Here is a 22,919-nt window from a genome sequence, read left to right as displayed (position 1 = left end):
TAGCTTTAGCTGTTAGTATCTCATTCACACGATTCTTAGCAATTGTGATCTGTTTAAGCTCTTCTTCAACTTCCCTTCCCTCCCGAATGGCTTTAATTAGGCTTTCTTTCGCGGTTATGATATTATTCTGCAGTACTGCCATCTCTTGTTTTATTTTTTTATTAGTACTCAATGAAAATCGGAGAGTTTCACCTCTGATCCCGGCCTTTAAAGCATCCAAAACTATCTTGATTGGCGCACTACCGATATTCTCGGCTAAAAATCTTGGGATCCATTGTCGCATAAGCTCACATTACGTCTCGTTAATTAATAGTGCCCTTTCGAATTTCCATATATTAGTGTTGTATTGAATTACAGGGATTTCCATAGTTAATAAAAGAGGATTGTGATCAGAGAGTACCCTGGGTAATTTTTCAATAATGCAACTAGAAGCCATAGAGTTAGACACTAGAAAAAAGTCTAGCCTTGCATGACGTGCATGAGGATAGGAGTAGTGAGTATAGCCTGGATCATCCGGGTGTTTAGTTTGCCAGATATCGATAAGACCATGAGTCGAGCATAGATTCTTAAATGCTTGGAAGACTCTAGGCTTCCTCCCTTTGTATTTAAAGCATAAGTCGTCTGACCAATCAGTCGGTAAATTCAAATTAAAGTCTCCACAGATTATTACAGGGAGTGGCCAGTGGACGAGCTCATTAGAGATTTGATCCAGGAGATCAGGGTCGTCACTAATGCTATTATATATTGAGCAGATAACTACTTTAGATCCATTGTTCAGGTGACACTTTGTGATGGCCCATCGTCCGTGTTTATCAGCCTTTGAGCGGATAAATTGTGTCCCGTATATTTTCCCTAAGATAGCAACATCCTTTGTCCTAACCCCTTGTGTTGTAGCAGTGATCAATTTAAAGCCAAGTTTATTCAGCAATTGCATATCAGATCTCTCGATATGTGTTTCTTGGATACAAACAATATTTGCCCCTACAGATTGTAACCCCATGGCCACTCTGTGCCTTTTTTTCTCGTCATTGAGACCACAAATGTTAATGGTCAAGATCTTTACCTTATGCATCTTGAAGTTTAGCTTTCCCTACTAAGTGCATATTTATCTTTTCTATAAGCGCTTTTTTCCTGTGCTCTTCCATCTGATGTCCTTTCCTGCTGAAAACTTTACTTTCACAATTTATACATATTATAGTACTGAGCTTGTCTCCTCCCAACCCTGCCTTGAACCCCCCACCCCCTGCCCCCACCAGTATCGAGACAATCAGGCTCAGTCCTGAGCCTGTTATGATGGCGTCTGTACTGTCCCCACCCCACCTCCGCCGCGGTCCATAAGCTTAAATGATAGTACCCCCTTTTTTCCCCCCTTCCCTTCTTTCCTTTTCCTTCCCTTTCTTCCTTCCCCACTCAAGAATTTTTTTTTATTTTTATTTTTTTTATTTTTTTTCCCCCGCCCGTCCCAAAGGCTTACTCTCAGGGAGATTTTTTTCTTTTGACCAGCAGTGATTTAATCTAAGAATTTCTGGGCCTGAACTTCAGAAGTAAGATAGTGGTACTGCCCTTGGACGCTAATTTTAAGTTTCGCTGGATTTTGCAGAAAGGCAGTGGCTCCAATTTTCTGGAAGGGTGTGATCAACTGTCTAAGTCGCCAACTTCTTTCTACAGTAGCATGAGCAAAATCTGGGCGAACAAAATATGAAAAGGTCTCCCAGTTCCTTTTTTTATCTGGTCTTCAAACACTGATTGCCGAAGCAGAAAATTCCCCCAAAAAATCAGAATCGCTCTGGGGTATTGCGAGTCGACTGAGCGTCGCTTAGATTTACTTAGAGGGAATCTATGCACCCGCTGGATTTCCTTGTCCCAGTCCCAATGTGTCAGTTCCGGGAGAGAGCTTTTAAGGATGTTAATGGCAAATTTCCTAATATCTCCTCCCTCGCTATTGTCTGGAATTCCAAGAAGTCTCAGATTGTTACGGCGTTGTCGGTTTTCTGCCTCCTCCAGTTTCCACATTACGTCGTTTATAGTCTTCTCTTGAGATGCTGAGTTTTGTTTCAAACCTTCAACAGAGGCTTCAAGTAGATCAGTTCGATTTTCTAATAGGCTTAATCTTTCGACAATCTCAGTACAGGTTTTACCGACTTTTCTGATGGAGCCTTGTCTTTTTTTAGAAGCCAAACGTGCTTGACGGTTCTCGGTTTTAGCTTCATCTTGAAAAGCATTAAGAGACTGTAGTATTAGGGATAGTGACGGTTCTCCGGGGTCAGCAGGCATACACATATCTCCCTGCCCGAACCCGGGGGACTCTGTGGTTGTTCCTTTGAGGTTGTTACATCTTTACACAATAAGGAGTGTGTATCAGAATAATCCCAACCAAGGTCCCCATCCTCCTCCATCGACCTCTGTTTCAGATTAATTTTTTTCCTCTCAGAGAATCTCTTAGTTCTCCTAGGTAACTTCTTTCCCCCTCCCTCTTGCTGACTGTAATGGCTTGTAGAGGTATCGCCATCTCGCTCCTCGTAGCAGATCGAACTTGAGGCTGAATTGTCTAAATTATCTGAATCTACAGAGTCTTCATTTAACGAGTAGAAGTTCTCTAAAGGGTCAGGTGAGAGAGAACCTGCTTCCTGGTCACCCCCCCTGGGTATGTGCTTTCCTTCCGGGATAGGGTGTAGTGGTGGAATCGTATTTTTACTGTCAGCTATATTGTGATAGGCAGGGGATACTAGGATTCCACTCAGAGTCTTGCCTGGAACAGCCATATCTGGATTAAGACTTTTAACTATGGCTTCTGTGCCGCCTGAGTGATCGTTTGTATATACTTCTGGGATACCCATGACGAATTGTCTCACCGCTAGACCCCCATGAATGCCGCTCATCTCTGGCCTCCGTCAGAATATCAATAGTAGTATTATGGCTGGAAGGGTCTATACCAGATATTCCGGAGTTGGCTACGTTAGCTATATTGCTAGCATTCATAGGTGAAGTTGTGGTTACATCCGTGATTATGTCTTTTAAATGAGTTGAATTCTTTGCAGACTCAGATATGTCTTTAGTTGGAAACAAACTAGTGATAGCCAGCTGCTTTTTACTTGAGTCCCCCTTTAAAGAGTTTTTAGGCAGGGGGTATTTAATCATTTCTTTTTTCCCGCTCTTACCACTAGTACCATGCTCATTTCTCTTCTTATCAGTTTCAATCCTTTTGGTTGCTTCTGTTGGTGCTGATCCAGGGATTGCCGGTGTCTGGGCCAAGGAACGCGTCTTGCTCCGAGCTCCGCGGGCCGTCATCAGACCTGTAGAGTGTGTAGAGTGAGTGGTGGAAGCCCCAGCGTCTGTGTTGCCTAGTTGCCACGCTTCAATGTCAGGAATCCTGTAGCCGGCAACCGCCGTAAGCAAAAGCCGAGCTAGGCTTTCCCAGCACCTCGCTCGATCCGAGATTTTCAGCGAGCAACTTCTGCACCATCCATTTGAGGGAGACCAACCCAAGCCTCTCACGCGAACCCCCAGAGTCGCCAAAACCATGAAGAATGGAGGTAACTTCAGAGGGGGCGTCTCAAATCATCGATCTCAAAGGGAAATGCTGCGGGGGGTGGGTAACGGGGAAACTCGCTACAGCGCCGTCTTGCCTCCGAGCCGTCTTTGGTTGACTTCCCCTAACACATGATTTCAGGGGCTTGTTTTTTTAATGTTTGGGGGGCATCCAAGGCCCCCCAAGCCCTGGGGACCGCCACCCCCCGGGGCTTTCATTAATTATTTATGGAGGGCACACTGCCCCCCCACAGCCCCGGGGACCGCCACCACCCGGGGCTTCTTTTAAAAAAAATATAGATACCTGTACCTGTGTGGGGGGATCGAGCCCCGGGGACCGCCACCGCCCCGGGGCACTATAATGCAAATTTGGGGGTCTGTTACGGACCCCCGAGCCCTGGGGACCACCACCTACCCGGGCTCTGCATTGGTTGGGGACCACCACCTCCCAGGGCCGGCTCCTGCAGTGTCCATGGGTGCCCATCCCCGGGACACTGATGTTTTCTATGGCAGGGCGGGAGCCTCGCGGCTCCCGCCCTGCCATAGCAAACTGTGGTTTGGATTTTGGAAGTGAGAGCTGGAAACCTGCTCTCTCTTCCAAAATCAAAACCAGATTACTATCCCACACGGGGAGCTGCATGTTAGCAGCTCCCCATGTGGAAAAGCAATGCGGGCTTCCACAAAAGGCGGGGAGCCGGCAGGGACCGTGGGGGCACTGGGGCTCCCCCCACGGTCCCCAACAAAGTAGCCAGGCCCCGGGGGATGGGGTCCCTGGGGCCAGAAGTAGCCCAGGAGGGGAGCCACACGGCCCCCCTCCCCCATAATAAAATCTCTATATATTTTTTTTAAAAGCACGCAAAGGCCGGCCCTGGGGGATGGGGTCCTGTGGCCATAAATGGCCTGAGGAGGGGGGCCACGCAGCCTCCCTCCAAATATTTTTTTTTTTTTAAAGACACTGTCCATGCCCCGAGGGATGGGGTCCCCGGGGCCGAATATGGCCTCGGGAGGGGGGCCACGCAGCCCCCTTCCATTAAAAAATAAATTAGGGGTCAGGCCCTGGGGGATGGGGTCCCCAGGACCCATAAAATAGGAAAGGAAGGGGGGCCACACCGCCCCCTTCTTAAAAATAAAAAAATGAAAAAGGCGCGATCGTGCCGGAGGCCCCACCCCCTCCCAGCAACACTCTGCAAACGCACCCTGTGGCCTGTTTTAAGTTGGGGAATTAATTCCTCTTCAATACTGGGGGTCCCTGGGGGCCAACTAGCCCACCAGGTACCTCCAGTAAGCGCCACAGGGCTGTGTTGCAGAGAGGTGGTCCAGGCCATGCCCCTTTTTACACCTCTCTGCAATGCAGCTCTGTGGCGCTTACTGGAGGTACCTGGTAGGCTAGCTGGACCTCAGGGACCCTCAGGATTCAAGGGGACTTTATCCCCCAACGTAAAATGCGCCACGGGGTGCGTGTGCACAGTGGTGAAGGGAGGGGGCGGGGCCTGAGGTGACATGTGTGGAAACTCACCCTGTGGCGTGTTTTAAGGTGGGGAATTAATTCCCCTTCATTCCTGAGGGCCCCTGGGGGCCAACTAGGCCACCAGGTACCTCCAGTAAGCGCCACAGGCCTGCGTTGCGAGGGGGGCCGCGCGGCACACCTCCTGGAGCCGTCCATGGCCCTGGGGACCACCAACCCCCAGGGCCAGCTCCTGCAGTGTCTCGGGGTGCCCACACCCGGGACACTGCTGTTTGCAATGACAGGGCGGGAGCCATGCGGCTCCCGCCCTGTCATTGCAAACTCTGCTTTGGATTTTGGAAGCGAGAGCAGGTTTCATGCTCTCATTTCCAAAATCCAAAACAGATTGCTTTTCCACACGGGGAGCTGCATGTTAGCAGTTCCCCGTGTGGAAAAGCAATGCCGGCTCCAGCAGCAGACGGAGAGCCGGCAGGACTGTGGGGACATTGGGGCTCCCCCCACGGTCCCTAAGCATGAGGCCAGGTCCCAGGGGATGGGGGGTCGCAGTCCCCCCTCCTCAGATTTATTTTCTTTAAAAAAAAAAAAAAGTATATTTGGGCATGCCCCGGGGGATAGGGGCCATGGTGTGAATGTAAATTAATGTAAGTAGACGTTTTAAAAAAAAAATACAAATTGGAGTCAGCGCGGCCCCTAGTGTGAATGCGATGGGTGCGCGGTGCTCAGCGCGGCCCCCTGGTGTGAACGTGATGGGTGCACAGCGCTCAGCATGGCCCCCCTGGTGTGAACGTGATGAGTGCACAGCACTCAGCGCAGCCCCCTGATGTGAACGCGATGGGTGCGCGGCTCCACTTTTTCTCCCCCCCAAAAATATTCATATGTAAGAAAACAGTAGACATATAATTTTAATAAGAAAAAAAAAAACTATTTTATGGATATTAAACTTACAAAATATCACAAAAAACAAAAACACAATTACTGAACAAACCATAGGTTTAATGAATATTATAGTTAAAAATTAGCATTTAAAAAACCTTTGAAATTCACGGAAAAAAAACAAGGTTTCAGGGACGTTATAGTTTGTCATTTGAGATGTTATCAGTGATGTCACTGACCATGTCATGAATGATGTAATATGTGACATCATCAGCAGTGCATTGCGGGGGCACGAGTTGAACTAACTATAATGCCGGAATTTCTATGGTGTTGTACGAGTGAAATGATCCACTAACTATAACGTTCCTGAAACCTATGGTTTTTTCAGTGAATTTCTATGGTTTTTAAAAGCTAATTTCTAACTACAACATCCCTGAAACCTATGGTTTTTTCAGTGAATAAATAAATATATATGTATATATATATATATATATTACCTACTGGCGGTCGCCAGTAGGTAGTTATAGTTAGGATCCTGTTTCCATAGGAAAACCGCAACATTCTATTTGGAATAACTTTGGCGCCGGTCGACAAATCCTCGCGAAATTTTCAAAACTAATGGGGCGCTACGCTCCGCTCCTACCCTGAAAGTCTCGAGGGGATTCGTCAAGCAGGGGCTGAGAAAAAAGGGGGGTCCCAAAACGCGTTTTTCCCATGCATTTTTCCATAGGACCTTTAGACACAGCTACAGCCCGAACGGCTGAACAGAGTTACTTGAAATTTGGCAGAGAGGTAGTCTACAGGTCAAGGAAGTGCCTTTTGTAGGTCTGGTGTAAATCTGTTCAGTAGTTCCTGAGAAAATAGCATTTAAATCAATATATATATCTGTGGCAGCTTACGGTGCGCTTACCGTGCGCTTACGGTAAGCTTACCGTACGCGTACGGTGCCGTGCGCGAGCGCGATTCTGATTGGCTGTTACAGCTTACTAAACATTCGAATCGGTCGAAACCAGGAAGCGGCGGCCGCCATTTTCTCTCTCGCACTCTGAGGGGGGGGAGGAAAAACAAAGGTTGAAAACATGTAAAGGGGCATGTTAGACAGCTCCTAACCACCTAACCTTGATCAAGGTGTCCTAATAGAACCCCCCAGGCCAAAAATTCAATTGTAATTATTTTCGAAAAAACGCCGATTACGCTTACCGTACGCGTACGGTAAAAATTTAATAAAAAACAAAAACTATCCACACTTTCCCACCCCCGTGTGCAAAAGGTGCCCGCAGCGCTCCTTTTGTGCATGGCAAATTTAAGTCAAAGAACAATTAATTGATTACCTTTCTCAACGAAGCGCATAATATGTCCTCCGTGTGCGGACGGTGCGCGAAGCGCATCGTGCGTACATGGCCCATCCAGCGTAACGTGGGCACTGCGTAAAGTGGGCACTGCGTAAAGTGGGCGCGCGGTGCGCGAAGCGCACCGCGTGCTCACGTGCGCGCACGGTGCAGAAGTTTCAGAAGTCCCTTCGTCAAACCCTGGGCTCACAGCACTCAGCGCAGGGGGCAGTGAATATCCGGATCCCCACCAGTCTGGATGACTGTCGATTCCATCGACGCTTGTGCCTCAAAGAACAACCAGTGAGGCACTTTGAAATGTATGACAGCGACGGAGGGAGGTAATACATGAATTGTGGACCTCTGGGAGAGCTATCTAAGCATAATATGAAAAAAATTTCATTAAGTATCGGGACTTTAATCTCTTTTTTATATGCTCCCGCTGTACGGGTTGAAAACTTACCGAAGAACAAGGTTAAAGACATTGGTATTCTAACAGCCAATCCCCTCCCTCCTTTGAGTCACTGCATCCAATAAGGAGTCAGCTAGTAATTTAAAACTGTGCCGTCACCTAAACACATACAATTGCATATGCGAGCAGAAGAAGGCAGAACGCCGAAACGCGTCCTCGCACGCAAATAAATCATTGAAGTAATCCCGTGAGTGCAGAGTGTTTTTTGACACAAGAGCTTTTATATATATATATATATATATATATATATATATATATATATATATATATATATAAAATATATATATATATATCTCAACAGATGCTGCCCGATAGAGGCAGCTGGACCTTTTAAGACCTTAGAGAGCATTTAGGCGTTGAATTAAAAGAGTCCAGCAGGGTCCAACTGCTGGGTGGTTTCTCGTTTACGTGTTGATGATAAAAGAGGTGTTGACAGATTTAACTGGGTGTGTAATTAAACATTTTCTAAACATTCACTTTCTGCGCCTGTGGTATCAGCACTACTGATATAATTGTTTACATTATTTTTATGAAACATATTTCACGTGGCATACAGCAAAAACATCACCTGAGATAGTCATATATTCATTTATTGACTGTTCAGTGGTGTTTGAAGAATCTCATGCCTAGCTGATTCCTCTTGCTGGGTATTGGTTCTGTTTCTCTATCCCTCTTGTAACTCTGTGCCCCCCCCTAGTAGAAGAAGGGGGCACACATGCAAGTCTATCCAGGGCACAGGGGGTGGGGATGGGGAGAAGGAGGGTAATACCAGCAACCCCAGGGGTTAGTCACTACACGAATGGAAATGTTGAGTAACTAGGATACAGTGAAGAGGGTGGGCTAGTGGGTGAGCGTATGTGTTTGTCCGGGATCCCGCCATTTTCCCCTTTTTTAGTCCCTCTCATTGGTGCAAGATTTCTGAACAGTCCACCATGTTGCCTCCCCGCTGGCTTTCAGTTAGAACTTCACTTGTGCTGCTCCAGTTGACCTGCTCACCCTCCCTCCACTTAAGCCCATGTGCAGTCTCCCGTTCAAATGTTGTCTCTCCTTCTGGCTTCTCACTGAGGTCTGATGTGTGCAGTAGGATGAAACTTGCCTCAGTGCTCCCTCGCTGAACCTTTCCTGGTGCATTCTGTGCCCTCAGTTCTCCAGGATTACCTCTCCGAGAGTGCTCCTTGCACTCCAAATAACTAGGCCTAGATCCTCTTCCATCTGCAGAAAGCAGTTGAACACCTTATGGTCTTCAAGGTGGTTCATGTAGCTTAAAGAAACCCATTGGTGTTGTTGGCGGACGGCTATCTATGCTCATATGTGGTTGCAATTGTGTGGTACAAACACTGACTTTTACTGGCTAAAGCACATGCACATTTGTCATTAGCTCGAAAAACATGTTCACACAAACAGTTTCATAGACACCCGGATTTCAAATTATGAGAACGTAAACTTAATCTATATGTGGTATCATCCGCATCTTGTTTGGTTAGAATAATGTAATACAAGCCCACTGATTAAAGCAATATGAGATGACCAGGTAGAGCTTTAAATGTTATCAAGTCTTCAGGATGTAGCGTATGTTATTAGAATGCATCACGTTTTATATGTTAAATTCTTTGGTATTTGTTTTCTGTACTCACAATGACTTCATTCTGTAAGATTAACTATAACAGATGACTTTTTATGCTCTCCATGAAAAAACATAGTTTGAAACCCTGTGAAATTGTAGGCATAGTTTCTTTGAAATCAAGAAACAAACCTTGCTAAAACAAAGGGGTCTATTACGATGGCGGGCGGACCTTTTCGGCAAATGGGATCGCCCGCTATGTGTGCGGCGGTCCCGCAAATCAAATTAGGATGCGCCCGCCACACTGGCGGGCGCATCCCGCATTTTTAACATTGCGACGGGCGATGCTTTCAGCAGCACCCGCCGCAATCTTAAAAAGGCATTTGTACATTTGCATGCACAAAGTGGCAGGCGCCGCGTTGTGCCTGCCAAGTTGTTCATGCAAATGCAGGGGGGTACCATAGATACCCTCCATGTGCACCCCCGACCTCCCCGACACCCTGTGGGCCCGCAACGGGCCCCCACATGCAGGCTCTGCATGGCTTTTAATGGCGGTAGTGCCGCCATGGAAAGGCACTTCACCGCCTGCATCTTGATATGGATGGAGGTGTCTTGCAGACACCGCCACCATATCAATTCCCTTTTCTGCCGGGTCCCCTGTTAGACCAGTGGAAAACCGGCGGACGGTCTTTCCATCCGCTGGGGTCCCCCCCGCCATCCAAATATGGCAGGGGGAAATGGGAGGCGGGAGGTGAATAATGGCAGGCGGATCGCCACCGCCATATGGGCGGTGGTGATCCACCCACCATTATAATAGACCCCAAAGTGTTTTATTGCTCACTATTGGGTTGTTATGCTAGGTTTGGAGAACATCTCATTTACCAGTCATGTTCAGAGTTAATCATTTGAGAAAGACAATAAGACTGCTAATGGGAAATATATTAAAGAAGCGCACTTTTCTGTAGCATGGCAAGTGGGCTTTTTAAATAAAAAATGTAATATTTATTGGCTCTGCAACTAGTTTAGTGTTTTGTTTAAGGTTGTCATAAAATATACTTCTCCAACTATCTCCCTCAACACCCCTCAGTAACTCCTACAGTCCCAAAACCTGCCTCACTATCCTCAAACCTGCATGCGCCCCATCTTGATGCCTATGATGGACAGCACCGCCCTCTGTTACACTGTCCAAGTTTCCCAGGTTCATGCATAAGTCATTCACCCACCTAGGTGTTTAGTTGTGCATTCTGTGACTTTAAGTCCTGAATTTATAATAGGACAAACAGATCTACAAGTCCCAAGATGCAAAGCAAAAACCTGGCCTGGATGAGCTACTCATCTGTGGACCCACGAAGCTTGAGAGCTCTGTATTGCTTCATAGAGCAGTAGAATGGCCTTCTTTTCTGCCCTCGTCACAGGTATTGCACACACTTCCGTACAGCAGCACATCTGTGCTTGTGATGGGGGTTGGGAGGATGCCATGCCGGTGCTTGGCCATGTAACAGACAAAGGTGGTATGTGAATCCTCCAAAAGGTCCCTCCTAAAGTGTCATGCACGCATCATCTGTCTTTATTAATGTAGCAAGCCTGTAGCAAGATATTTGACTAGTAATCAAACTGGCCGGCGCCAAGAGTGGTATGCCATAGTATTTTTCAGTAAAATCTTAAATATTATTGCTTACCACAAACCGGTCTGATTTCTAATCGTGTGGTCTGCTCCTGGAATGTTTCTAATGAGGAACAAAAAATATAAATTATTTAAAACCATTGATATAAAAAAAATTATTGGGAGTGATTATAAGAACTTAGATTTACCCGTTTTGAAACTTCGTACTTTCACACTCTGCAAGAGATGAAAAACAGCAAATTAGAATTAATACATTATTTAATATGCGCCCTTTCATTATGACATTAATTTGACCTTTTGTTAATAAAGAGAAAGTAAAAAAAAAAACTATAAACTGGAACATTTGGCAAGAAATTATATAGATCACACATTTGTATTCGTGGTGCCGAATACTTACTCCTCCTTGTTTTTCACATTTAGACAATTAGTGGGACAAAGTATTGCAGACATATTTATTAAATATAAAGAACTTCCGATAGCACCCACACCTGTGCGCCTTGTCACAGCACCTCGGTGGACTTGTGTTATTGAGTACAGGAAGAGCGGGTACCGGGTCTCATTTTTGTCATGTTTCCTGGGACACAAGAGAATTGTTTTGTGCCTGCCTTGTGTTAAACCCAATAAAACAAAGTTAAACAAAAATATAGAACTTTTTTCGTCCGTGAAATATTTCCAGGTGGGGAAATCATTGTTCTTGCAACGCAGTGATATATAGGATTATTTTGATATCCTATACATGTAATTTGCACACTTCCTCCAGCCCTTTTACAGCATTCGCCGAATACCCACATATTTATGTCGTTTTTGGGCTGTTCAATATCTTCCTCTCGAAACCCCCAGGGGTCTGCCAGTAGACCTGAACTTACCTTCGTCCAAATCTGAGAGTTTTTCCCTGCCAGAACGTATCACCGTGGGTGGAACTGTATTCTATGCATCAGGATCTGCCACTGGCACCGACAGCCACGTGTGGCACATTGTGTGCACACTTGGTAAGTTTAGGTGTGCAAAGAGCTATGTGACTTGGGCTAGAAGGATGTGTAAGCTAAAGAGGCACCCTATCTTTTTGATGCACAGGGAAATATTTACTACCTTGTGGGACTCAATTACGCTCACTAGAAATGGTGGCAGAATTCGTAAAGTAAGCAAAAAAAAGGCAAACCTTTAGGGACCGCTTCACAAAGTTCTGTGGAAAAACAGCAGCCCGCTCAAAGTGTGAACTATATGTACTCACTCATTTGTGGAAGATGTGACTGCTCCTAAATCACGCACATTTGTGTGCAACACATATATGATGTATGCATTACACAAGTATGGTATGCATCTACATTGGAGTCTAACACCATAAGAACATGTAACATAGGCGAAGCGTATATTTCAGATGCATAGAACACAAATGAATGTCACTTTATGTTTCTTGCTCATTAAATATTAATTTTTCAAAAATGCATTTAATTGTGAATGGGGTGTTACTACCTGAAACGCTGTAAATAGTAATATAACTCTACATGAAGTCGCGTGCAGCAGGACAGTCGGATAGACTCGGGGAAGGTGATTCATTTTGACATTGTATTGCCAGCACATTACAAACAATAGCACAATGCACATGTTCCGTATTTGCATTGTGCCCAGACCACATTTCCCCCAATTGTAAAGTTGTTTACATCTCCTTCCATTTTTCCTTGACAGGGACCTCTTTTTCATAGTCCTGTAAATAGTCCCCTTGTTGCTGCACTTTATTGAACAAATAACGGGTGTCACTTGGGTACATGTGTAGCCCCAAGAAATGCATGCATTACTCTAGCGAATGCATATCTCAACCTTTGTGAATACTTAAAAAGCTACTGTTGTGGGGCTGTGAACCAAATGTGCATTTTGTGTCATTTGTATGACTATGGCAATACTCATGGGTATGCCCACTTTTGAACACACATATGGAAATAGCATGGGCCGTTCCTATGAATGTGGAGTCTGCATTACACCTTCACGGGGGACATACGTACATGGACTGCATGTCAACATTATGACTTTTGCTGAATAGAATTCTACATTACACTCTGAAGAATCTTTTTCAATCGGCCTCAGTAACTACATGAGAGATGTCACAAAACACCAACTTTTAAAAGTCATTATAGGGATCGAAATGAATCTGTCATGATATTGTCTTTCCACTTCAAAGGCGCTGTGTGATATTCTCGCACACTGATTGTATCAACATGGTAAGCGTATGTTAATGTATCAAACAGAGGCACAGAGCAGCACAGGAGGATTGAGACATGTAAGATGATTAAAAATGACAAGACCAACAAAGTGCCCGCAGATGAGTCATTTCACAGACCTCCTGGTTTTGTAAAATAACTGCGCTTCTGTCTGATAATTGCTCAAAAGTTCCTGAGGACATTTTTCTGTAAAATTCCCTTAACAACCAAAACGAGAATAATCCTATATTCCTATCTGAAAATTGACATGAATATTGACAAACTGTCACTGACCACTAAGATCACAGTAGAATGTGTTAATAGAAAAGTATTAAAATCGTCACGATGTTAATTAAGTATTGTATTTACCTTACTCCTTGACTGGAATTTTGTGGAGTCAACAAATGTATTTCGCTGGGAAGCACCACTCCATTCCATCGATGTTCCATATTTTAACATCACAGAGGCTGCTGCTGGGATTATAAGAGGCGCTGCTTTGGGTGGCTGCTCTACAGAAAGAGTAAATTCCACTTTATCATTTTGTTTTTCAGATTGTAATCTACAGGATTTCCTGGTCAAAGGATGTGCCCTGGGGTTTACTCAGCCACAAAGGCTAGAAACCTTAAAACCATTTTGAGTCCCAATCATACATTTAGCTTGTCTGGTCCTGAACAAACCATCATATCTCTCTGTGCCTAAGTATTTTCTAAAATTTAATAATTTGTGAAATCTTTGGAGTGACATCAATGTTTAATTATCGTCATATCCAGCAGTACAGCTTGGTAAAATGAATATCTTTAATGGAAGATGTAATTTTTGTAATTTTTTAGTGCTGACAGCATGTGATGTCGTTCTGTTTATTCAAGAGTCCACTGTACTTTCTGTTCTGGATTTCACAGTGGTGTCAACGGTCTTGATAGAATGTGGAAATGTGGGCGCTTAGAAGGAATGCTGGAGAATGCATTGCCATTGGAGTGTGAGCTAGGCCGAACATTATTTGTGTGTGTGATTGTACATAAAATTGGCATGACAATGCCCCGGACTAGGTAGAGGGTTATCTTCGGAGTTGATTAGTTGGTGGTAGGGTGGGTACTAGTTATAACCAAATGCAAAAGAGGGTGAGTTAGAATTTGGGTGCGATACTAGAATCCCTGACAAACAACCCTCATTTCCTGGTGCTATGGTACAGACGAAAAGCCCACATCTTGAGCCTGGATTGCACTGCACAGTGTTGTGGGCGGCTCCTCCTTCTAATTACTGTTTATTTTCATAAATAAGTGTGCCGAGGGCTACTCTGCTTGTAAATGGCGTGCTCTCCTTGTCATAGAACGGAAGGCAAGTCTCTTTTAGCAAGAATGAGGGAGAGGAATTTTAATGAAGGGTATAACCCAAGGCGTTTGGATGTTCTAAAAACTGCTTTTTAGAAATTTCAATCAACTGATGGTAAAATATTCTAACTGGTAGAACCAGGTAGACAAACGTTTAAATGCTGTGACTGTACTCGCCATTAGCGCCCTCTACGCTGCCCTTGTGTTCATTGGAGGTGTCAACATTCCAGTGTTTTAATATAGCCTTAGGGGTGATGTAGTGGGCTCTACCGGCCATTAAAGGCCCGCTCCAGCATTAAAGGCCGAGCCAAAGGCAAGGGCCTTGAACATGGGAGCATGCCTTTACTAGCGGTAGAGCACGCTGCAGAGGGCTCTAAGGCTGTTAGAACATTCCGTCACTAGAGAGCAGACTGTTCTCATTTGTAAAACAACGGCCTCACAGAGTCCGAGGGGGTTGAAATCCCCTTGGGTCCCTGTGAGGCCTTAGTTCACAACAGCAGCTGTGAACAAACATTGGAATGTTGATGCTCCGGCTTCCCTGATGGAGCAGTGGAAACAAAATATTTTTTGTACCCCTTTGAAATTAATGACCTCATAACTTTAGTACATGCATTTAAACAATTAGTATCATTAATCAACAAAATGCCCCTTTATTAGACACTACATGTGGGAAAACTAACTGGCTTTGCTAAATCTAATTTATTTACAAGTGTGGATTAAATAACATAGGTCTTGTGATTTACGTAATAAATAAAGTAAAATTACATGGATTTTGTTGTGTAGTAAAATTATACTGTGGCAAAGAATGCAGATGGTAAGTAAAATGGCTTTAAATGTCGCTTTTGCTAGGTAATATCTAACAATGGTTATTAGAATGGCGGGTGGTCAACAGAAAGGATTATTTTCTATGTCTAAATTCTGTTGTGTTTGTTCTTATACTAGTTTCGTTCAGGCCTGGTAGGCCATGCCTGAAAATGGCTGCCAGAGAGGGATGGGATTGTGTGCGCCGAAAAAGAAGGCCCCGCGTATGAGCAGAGTGAATGCTCCAGTCACGTGTATGCGGCCTATGCCCGGAGTGAGAGATGTCAAGGCCAGCCTGACCTGAAATGAGAGTAGTGCCAAGAGTTCAGCATGTATGCATGGGAATGGATGGGAGAACTGAGCTACAGAGGATTACCATCAGAGTTTGTTACAAATTTCATTAACAAGTTAAATTACCCTTGGACATTGTGGATCACGAGAACTACTGTATGCATTTATTGTTTGCAAACCGGTTCGAACAAGGAGGGCGATGAGGTGACCATCACCACCCCTCCAATGGACCAATTCAAATGAATTCAGCCCCTAAAGATTTTAATTTCAGTGTAGCGAGTTAGAGGAAAAGGTATAAATGAGTCTGTGCTTACATTATGAGAAGTCCTGAGGTTCGGTTCAATTTGGTCCGATCAGATCCAATTGGACATTCCTTCATTTTTCTATCCTGATGCTACGAGAGACTCTGTCATTTTGGACTTTTTGAACTTTGATCGGGACTAGGAACGAGACCGTCGCGGGAGTTGCCCTGGGAGGAGATTGCGTCCGAGGAGGTCAGTCAGTGTTGGGAGATCTATCCTGTGATCTGCGCTTCATTCTTCTTTCTGGTGAACCATTCTCTTCATCGCCCCATGGCCAAGGGTAATGAGTAGTTTCCATTTCTATTTTAATTTTACTTAAATGCTTATGGATAATGTAAATGTATTTGCCTAATAAAACTTTACTCATTTACTTTCATTCAATGAATTCAGATAAAATCATATGCTAACTCTAAGATTGAGTCTGTGATTTTTAAATTGAACATGATCAATAAATGTTAAAGGTTTTAATCGTGATTGAGCTGGACTTAATCACCATCAACTGATTCTACTAGTTGGTCCATCGACCGAATAGTGGAGTACCTTGATGTTTAGAACCAACAGTTTATAAGATTAATGTATATAAGGTGTATAATGTACATTCGGTCATTTTAATAAGGGACCCCGTTCGTCCTGCAGCTCGTCTACTTATCATTAATCCAGAAAACTGAGTAGATATGTGTTTTTGGTGTCATTGGCGCCCCCGACGTAGGTTTATATGAATAAATAGGTGTAGGGGTTTTCTGGGTTGAAGTCATAAGGAAAAGTTTTTTTTAATAGACTCGCGGCATCACCCTCAGCCATTAGAAGCCCGGAGCACTCCATTGTCTTGAATGGAGTACTCTACATTCCAGTGTTCTAATCAAGTATTATTACTCATTATTCATTGCAGCCTGTACTGATGACCCAAACTGAAGACCAGAACCCTTAATGAGTGAAAGGACAATTATCAGAGATTGACATATAACAGCTTGTGATCGAGCAAACACACAGGGCAGCTTTTCCTCCACGTTTCACGTTCTCACAGAAAGTACTACACAAACAAGTTAATGCCAGTATCCTAAGCATTCTATGCAGCATGCCATCATTGACATCCCGCTTTTTTATTACATAGTCTGATGCTTAACTGAGTCACCACGAAGCACCACAGTGTGTGGCACTTAAATGATGATGAACGAGAGGCTACTATTAGGATGCGTGTGGTCAGCAGTGTTTTAATGCCGTGGAGGTCCACTCCTACGTTTGTGTGGTATCTTGTAAAAGTACATTCAGAGAGAAAGGCTGCTGGTGTTGGGATGTCATTTGGACTGGCACCCGGTCTCAATGATGTTAACAAGGTGCAGGTTAGGGGAGTAATGAGAGTCAAAAGGGTCAGTCATTCAGTAAGATAGATTGCAGATCTAAAGGACTTTCCTTCAGCAGAAAGATATGTGAAACCGTTCAGAGTCGTGATGCCTATAAGCAGGTGTTTGCCTTTTGTTTAGATGAGGCGTTAGGTGAGATGGGTGGTAAATGGTTTGCTTAGGTTGATAGAAATATGGAGAGGGGGCAGAAGGATGTGAGAGTGAAAAATGAGGTGCAGGTACGAGTAGAACAGGGAGTATTGTGAGTGGCCATGGAAGCCTGCAACGTTTTGGAGATGTAGGCAGAGAAAGCTGAAGGCAGTACTTATTGGCAGTAACATGATGCGAGTGCCTAGTGTGGCGCGCAAAGGACGTGGATAATGCTAGAGGAACACAACTTCGAACATATATGAGTACATGGGGAAGCCTTGTTAAAGCAGCTATGGCTGGATGTGTGAAAGCCTTGTGTTAAAACAGGGCGACAAAGTTGTGTATAATTGTGTACACAATACTGATAATAGCAATATGCATATACACATAGCCGTAATGTTTGCTATAGACTTTAGGTGTGCTTACATACTAAAGGTAATCTGACTGGCACATGGGAGCAAAGTATTGAAATTAGCAGCACAGATGGACAATGATGAGTAATGACAGCTGTTCTCCCACACACTGTGTGCCAGAGCTCGAATCCAGTGAAATGTGGATGAGTTTGTGAGCTGGTTCTTACCAGCCGATACACGAGTGCCACAAATTGAGGCGTGGACTGACCATCAGTCTGCGCTGAAGGCCAAAATGCACGCTCAAATAGGGCCAAAAATAAACTGTTTCTCAGCTGTGGAGCTTTACTTGACGCCCCGGCCAGTCTGCACTGAATGGAGACTCTAAGTAGAGTGGAAGGGGCCGGGTGGCGGAGAGGGAAGGGGAGGAACGCAACACTTTCTAATGGCAGGCTTTTGTGTGTTCTTTAAGAGGTTTTGAATAACTGTGGAGTCCATTGCTCACAATCCGTGGCTCTCTTGAGGTACAGGCTAGTGGGCATGGCGCACACACACATTGCTTAAATTGTAAGATAATAAATACCAGTCTCCAAAGATTTCCCCTAGCCCATGGCTGGCGATGCCATCTGTCGAGGTTGCTGACTGCCAAGGCTTCATAGTCCTAATTCAAACTCATGCCTCTTTGATCCATCACCAGACAAGCCGTACCCTGTTATCACACTTTTTCTTCCCTACTTTCTCCCTTTGTCACTGGCTTCCTTCCCAGTGTTGCACTTATCACTCCCTTGCGCTGGGTCAAAACATAATGAGGAAAAATTTGCACCAGTTCTCAACCATGAGTGCCAATGGGCCTCTGCTGCAACCCCCAGTTCAAGTTAAGCACTGGGCGCACAAGAGGGGCGCCCTAATAAGTTGGCCCTGTGCTCCTGCAGAATTGGCACCACTTCATATTTGCAACAGGAATACATTTACAAAACTTCCACAGCATATTACAGTAACATTGAATCAAGAACAAAATCATATACAAATGAATATTAGCAAAAATAAAATTTGCAAAAAAGAATTTTAGAAGAAATGTCATACTAATACAATTGTACACAATGGTAAAAATATGCATTTAAGCTTACAGGTATATTAACTATTATCAAATGTGGCATATAGATATTAAAGTAAAATATTTCCCAAAAAGGTTTAAAAACATACTTCTTTGTATTTCACATGGGAAGGAGGAAATAGTGGTATGGGAGGAAGATATTGCCTTTGTATGAATAAATTCTACTCACCAACGTCATTCTCCACGATGAATGATTCTGGCGTCCGCACCGGTAGAGGGGGAGGACTTTCGTCATCAGAGTCAGGCACGGCTGATTGGGAACAAAACACGCCGATGAATAGAGCATAGATAAAGCCCCATGGCCCTGCCACCCGACTGCTTCCACTGCCTCCCTGACGAGAGCATGTATGTGTCAAGAAGCCGGCTGCCCTACTGTCAGGCAGCTCAATGACAATAACCACTTATGACTGTGGTCCTCGCCCTTTTTAGGTCTCGACCTGACGTAAGCAGCGCATGCGCTGCTCTCGTCTTACGAGGCTTCTTGGAATCGATACGATTCCAGAAGCCTCGTCCCAGCTCCGCCTTCAGCTTTCATTTGTGCACTTCGTTTGGCGTCACAAATTATGTCGAAGGCAGTGCAATGATTGCACCAAAGGGATGTCAATCCCTCCTTGTTGCCACTCTGTGTCCTTTTAGTCCTGCCCACCGGGATTGGATCGTTTACGGGCAGATTTACACTCTTTCCTTTAAAGGACTCGAAGCACTTTTTTTTCTCATTTGCAGCGCCGTCCACACGCTTGTAATGGCCGCTCGGACAGCCTCTCCTGCTTCAGCCCCCCACCCTCGCAAAATGTTTCTCTTTTCTTTCTGCCTTTAGGTATTGCCATCCTTTCTTTATGGTGTTTAGCTTTCTAAAGCAATCTATTCATGCATTCATTTGCGCATTATGATGAGCTGACGAGTATATTTCGTGTGAGGCGGGGTTGGACTAAAGAGGTATGTTTGAATGGTCCTAGTTAACGATTGGAGGAGATGAGACCCCCTGATGTACACACATACTCGCTGTGCATCACACTGCACACAGGCACATGCCTCCACAGATGTGAAAGTGGAGGACTGCGCAGCAGGGTGTGCGGTGCCAACGATGTCAACAACACAGCTGATGCGAGGTGCAGGCCGGGACATGAGCACCGCTCAGCTCTGGGCCTGCAGAGGCCTGTGGAGATGTTACAATCCCCAGAGATGCGTCTCTGTTGGCACCACCCCATGGAGACCCCCGAGGCAGCTGCTGGCAGATGCCAGACGCGCTCTGGTACAATGCCAGGCCTCCATCTTCAAGCAGCAAGAAGGCTAACACCAGGTGTGCCAGGACAGCTTGGGCACAGAAGGCAATGCTCCAATTACCAACCCAGAATACTAATGTTGGGGTCACAGTTCTTACTTTATGAATAGTCGTCCATATCTGGGAAACCGGCGACGATGCACACCTGGAGTTCCTCCCCTAGACCTCCAAATACCCGACCTTTCACCCCGTAATACTGGCTGTAAACTTCAAGCACTGACACACTGGTAGAAGAAACAGACAGGAAGGAGGGGTGTGGCTGGTGCTTAATTACACACAAACACGTGCTGGTCCCCCAAAATGTGTCTGAAGAGGTGGTGTGAGCAGAAGTGAAGGCAGGCCTCCGATCACCTCTTCCAGGTGCCCCCCGTACAGTTGAGGCCCAGAGAGAGCAGTCAAGTCTAGTTCATAGAAACAGAAGAAGGATCCCCTGCACCGTGAATTGATGAAGGTATTGGTCGCAATTCAATTTCTACTCCCACTAGTTTAAAACAAAAAACAAGCATTGGCATAGCCAATAGGTCTCACCTTTGGGACCTTATAAGTGTTTAGTTATCCAACACAATATCCTTGGTGCAACAACAACAAGTGTTGCATGGCTAAACACTTATATGGTCCCAAAGGCGAGACCTATTGGCTATGCCAATGCTTGTTTCAACAGCGACCTCGCCCAAAACTTGTTTATTTGAGGCTCCCGAATGTAACTAAACATTTTCTCACAGTTATTTTGTAAAATATTAATACTGCAAGCAAGCTAAAGCACTGGTGCTTGAGGCGATGATCTTCAAGACATGCTCATAAGCACTGATATCCCGTTACAAGTAGCGCGCGTGCGGACAGAGGGGGTATATTAAACTGAAAAGACAAAGACCTCTAGTACTAAGGTCGTGTTGCACAGTAGCAATTTTTTTGCGCACTGAGTGCTCTGCGGCCTGCCTTCAGTTTTGCTCTGCAACTTATGAACAAATAAGTGCTAGCGCAAAACTATCATTATTAGCGAGTTACAAAACCTCCCGCCTCACGCGTATTAACAAGGCAGGAGTTTCTGTGATCCCTCGCTAATGGCTGTAAATGAAGCGATTGAGTCCTGCCAGGGGCATCGGGCCGCCATCTGCACATTCACATTCACAGGGCATTGAAATGTTTATAAAGCGGCCCTTGCCCGTTCCGGGAACAGCGGCTGTCTATGAATGGCGCTGGTGGAGAATGGAGCAGTCCCCAGGACTGCTGTCTGTCCCCCCAGCCCAAAGGCCAGCATGCAGAAGGTGGGAGCTGTCCCAGGACACAGCTTCCACTTTATGAATGGACATCACCCCGTCGAGGGTCCACTGGTCAGTGGCTTGTGGCTGGTGCTGCAGTTACACACTATAACTAAATCCCACCGTGATTCAGGAGGAGGAAGGGCAAGTCTCTTTCATATCCAAATGCAAGGGGTTTCGAAGTGTACTTTAGGAGTTGGGAAGGCATTTCTGATTTGCAAACATTGCATGTATTGTGTCACTTCTGACACACAAAGCGCTTCACTATATCATTCCAATCTACCTGGCAAAAAAACTTGAACTATCTGGTTTGAACTGAGCCCTAAGAATTTTGAATAATCTACTGCTGAAGCCTCAAAATTCAACAAAAAAAGAACTTACACCCGATACTCGGTGTTGCTCCCGAAATCAGAACTAACCCCTCGATCGCCACATTGAAAAAAGAAGTCAAAGGGTTGCTCCTGAATAGTTATCTACAATAATTGTCCTGAAGCTACCCAAACATACTGTGCTTTCTGTTTACTGCACTGTTTGTAATATCATACAATGCATTTTATACTGCTGGTCTATTCTTTATCCTCTCCTGGCTATATTGCTTGCTTTCATGTACAGCGCTCTGATACCCTGATGGGTCATGTTTGCGATATATAAAACCTTTCAAACTTCGGAACATTTTGAGTAAAATGTACTAAAGCTGTTGCTGTGACTACCTTAAATGACTATTAATTCAGACCGTTTGGGGATTAGATTGAACAAACTGAGGTACAATATGCTTATTGCAGTAACAGAGTGAATAAATAAATAACTTACACTTTGATGAACCCTCCATTCTGTCAAATTGCTCTGCACAGGCAAACTGGGGTGAGGCATCCAGTGTTGCCATATCTGGTTCTTCTGCTGCCCGGATAGGTAAAGCAACACAAGGGATGGGGTCAAGAGTCCTCTGGAGTGGGCCCCTAGGTGCAATTTCAGAAAATGTTGCTTCAACACAAAAATGAGCAAACCTCGGTGACCCTGGATCTGATGAGGACGTTGGTGAGAAGTACGGGTCTTCCGTTAGGCGAACGTACTGGGGGCTGGGATCAACGTTCTGATGACAGAATAGGCCGTTGCCTGGCTTGTTAGAAGAATTCCATTGGGCGGACATCAAGCATGGCTGCTTCTTAATGTTTAACTCATTTGAAGGAGTTGCATTTGCCAACTGGAAATTCAAAGAGGATTCTGCCAAACCCTGATGGAGTGCAGCTTCCGACTTACAACTTCTTGATTCAAGGGGAGCGGATTTGGCCCGGACTAGTGGTGCCTTCATGTCACGGCTTTTGCCACCCGCATTTTGTAGCTGTGGATGCCATTCTACATAGCCTAGGTTGTCCAGTTCCATACTTTGATGTCCCTGTAGGTGCCCGTCAGTCAATGGATTTGTGTGCTTTCTTTGCCATGTAGTACTGCACTCTCTGTCACTATTCAACTCAGATTTTGGCTTCTGAGTCAGGTCAAAGTCCAGGAAAGGGTTTGTTTTCACCGCCACGGCACCAGAATCAGATGGCAGAATGCTTTCTTGCACACTGGCTGTAATGTTTTTGTAGATTACTCTGTCTTGTGGTAAACTGTAGATGTAAGATATAAAACAAATTAGCAAAACCTAACACAAATTAG

The 22,919-nt window shown here is 45.0% G+C and overlaps 1 protein-coding gene across 7 annotated transcripts in view; it reads right to left on the bottom strand.

Annotated features, from left to right (window-relative positions):
- Nucleotides 1-22,919, bottom strand: part of LOC146830535 (tyrosine-protein phosphatase non-receptor type 22-like) — a 542,480-nt gene that overhangs the window by 191,131 nt on the left and 328,430 nt on the right. For all 7 annotated transcript variants that reach the window (XM_085604743.1, XM_085604742.1, XM_085604746.1 and 4 more), the window contains 5 exons: nt 22,074-22,870; nt 18,892-18,972; nt 13,416-13,555; nt 11,040-11,067; nt 10,907-10,954 (listed from right to left, as the gene is read on the bottom strand). In XM_085604743.1, coding sequence (XP_085460869.1) covers nt 10,907-10,954; nt 11,040-11,067; nt 13,416-13,555; nt 18,892-18,972; nt 22,074-22,870 — 1,094 coding nt within the window. The remainder of the gene's footprint in view (nt 1-10,906; nt 10,955-11,039; nt 11,068-13,415; nt 13,556-18,891; nt 18,973-22,073; nt 22,871-22,919) is intronic.

The sequence above is a fragment of the Triturus cristatus genome, chromosome 5_1, assembly GCF_964204655.1.
Source record: "Triturus cristatus chromosome 5_1, aTriCri1.1, whole genome shotgun sequence".
NCBI lineage: Eukaryota > Metazoa > Chordata > Amphibia > Caudata > Salamandridae > Triturus > Triturus cristatus.
This window is presented reverse-complemented; position numbering and strand designations above follow the sequence as displayed.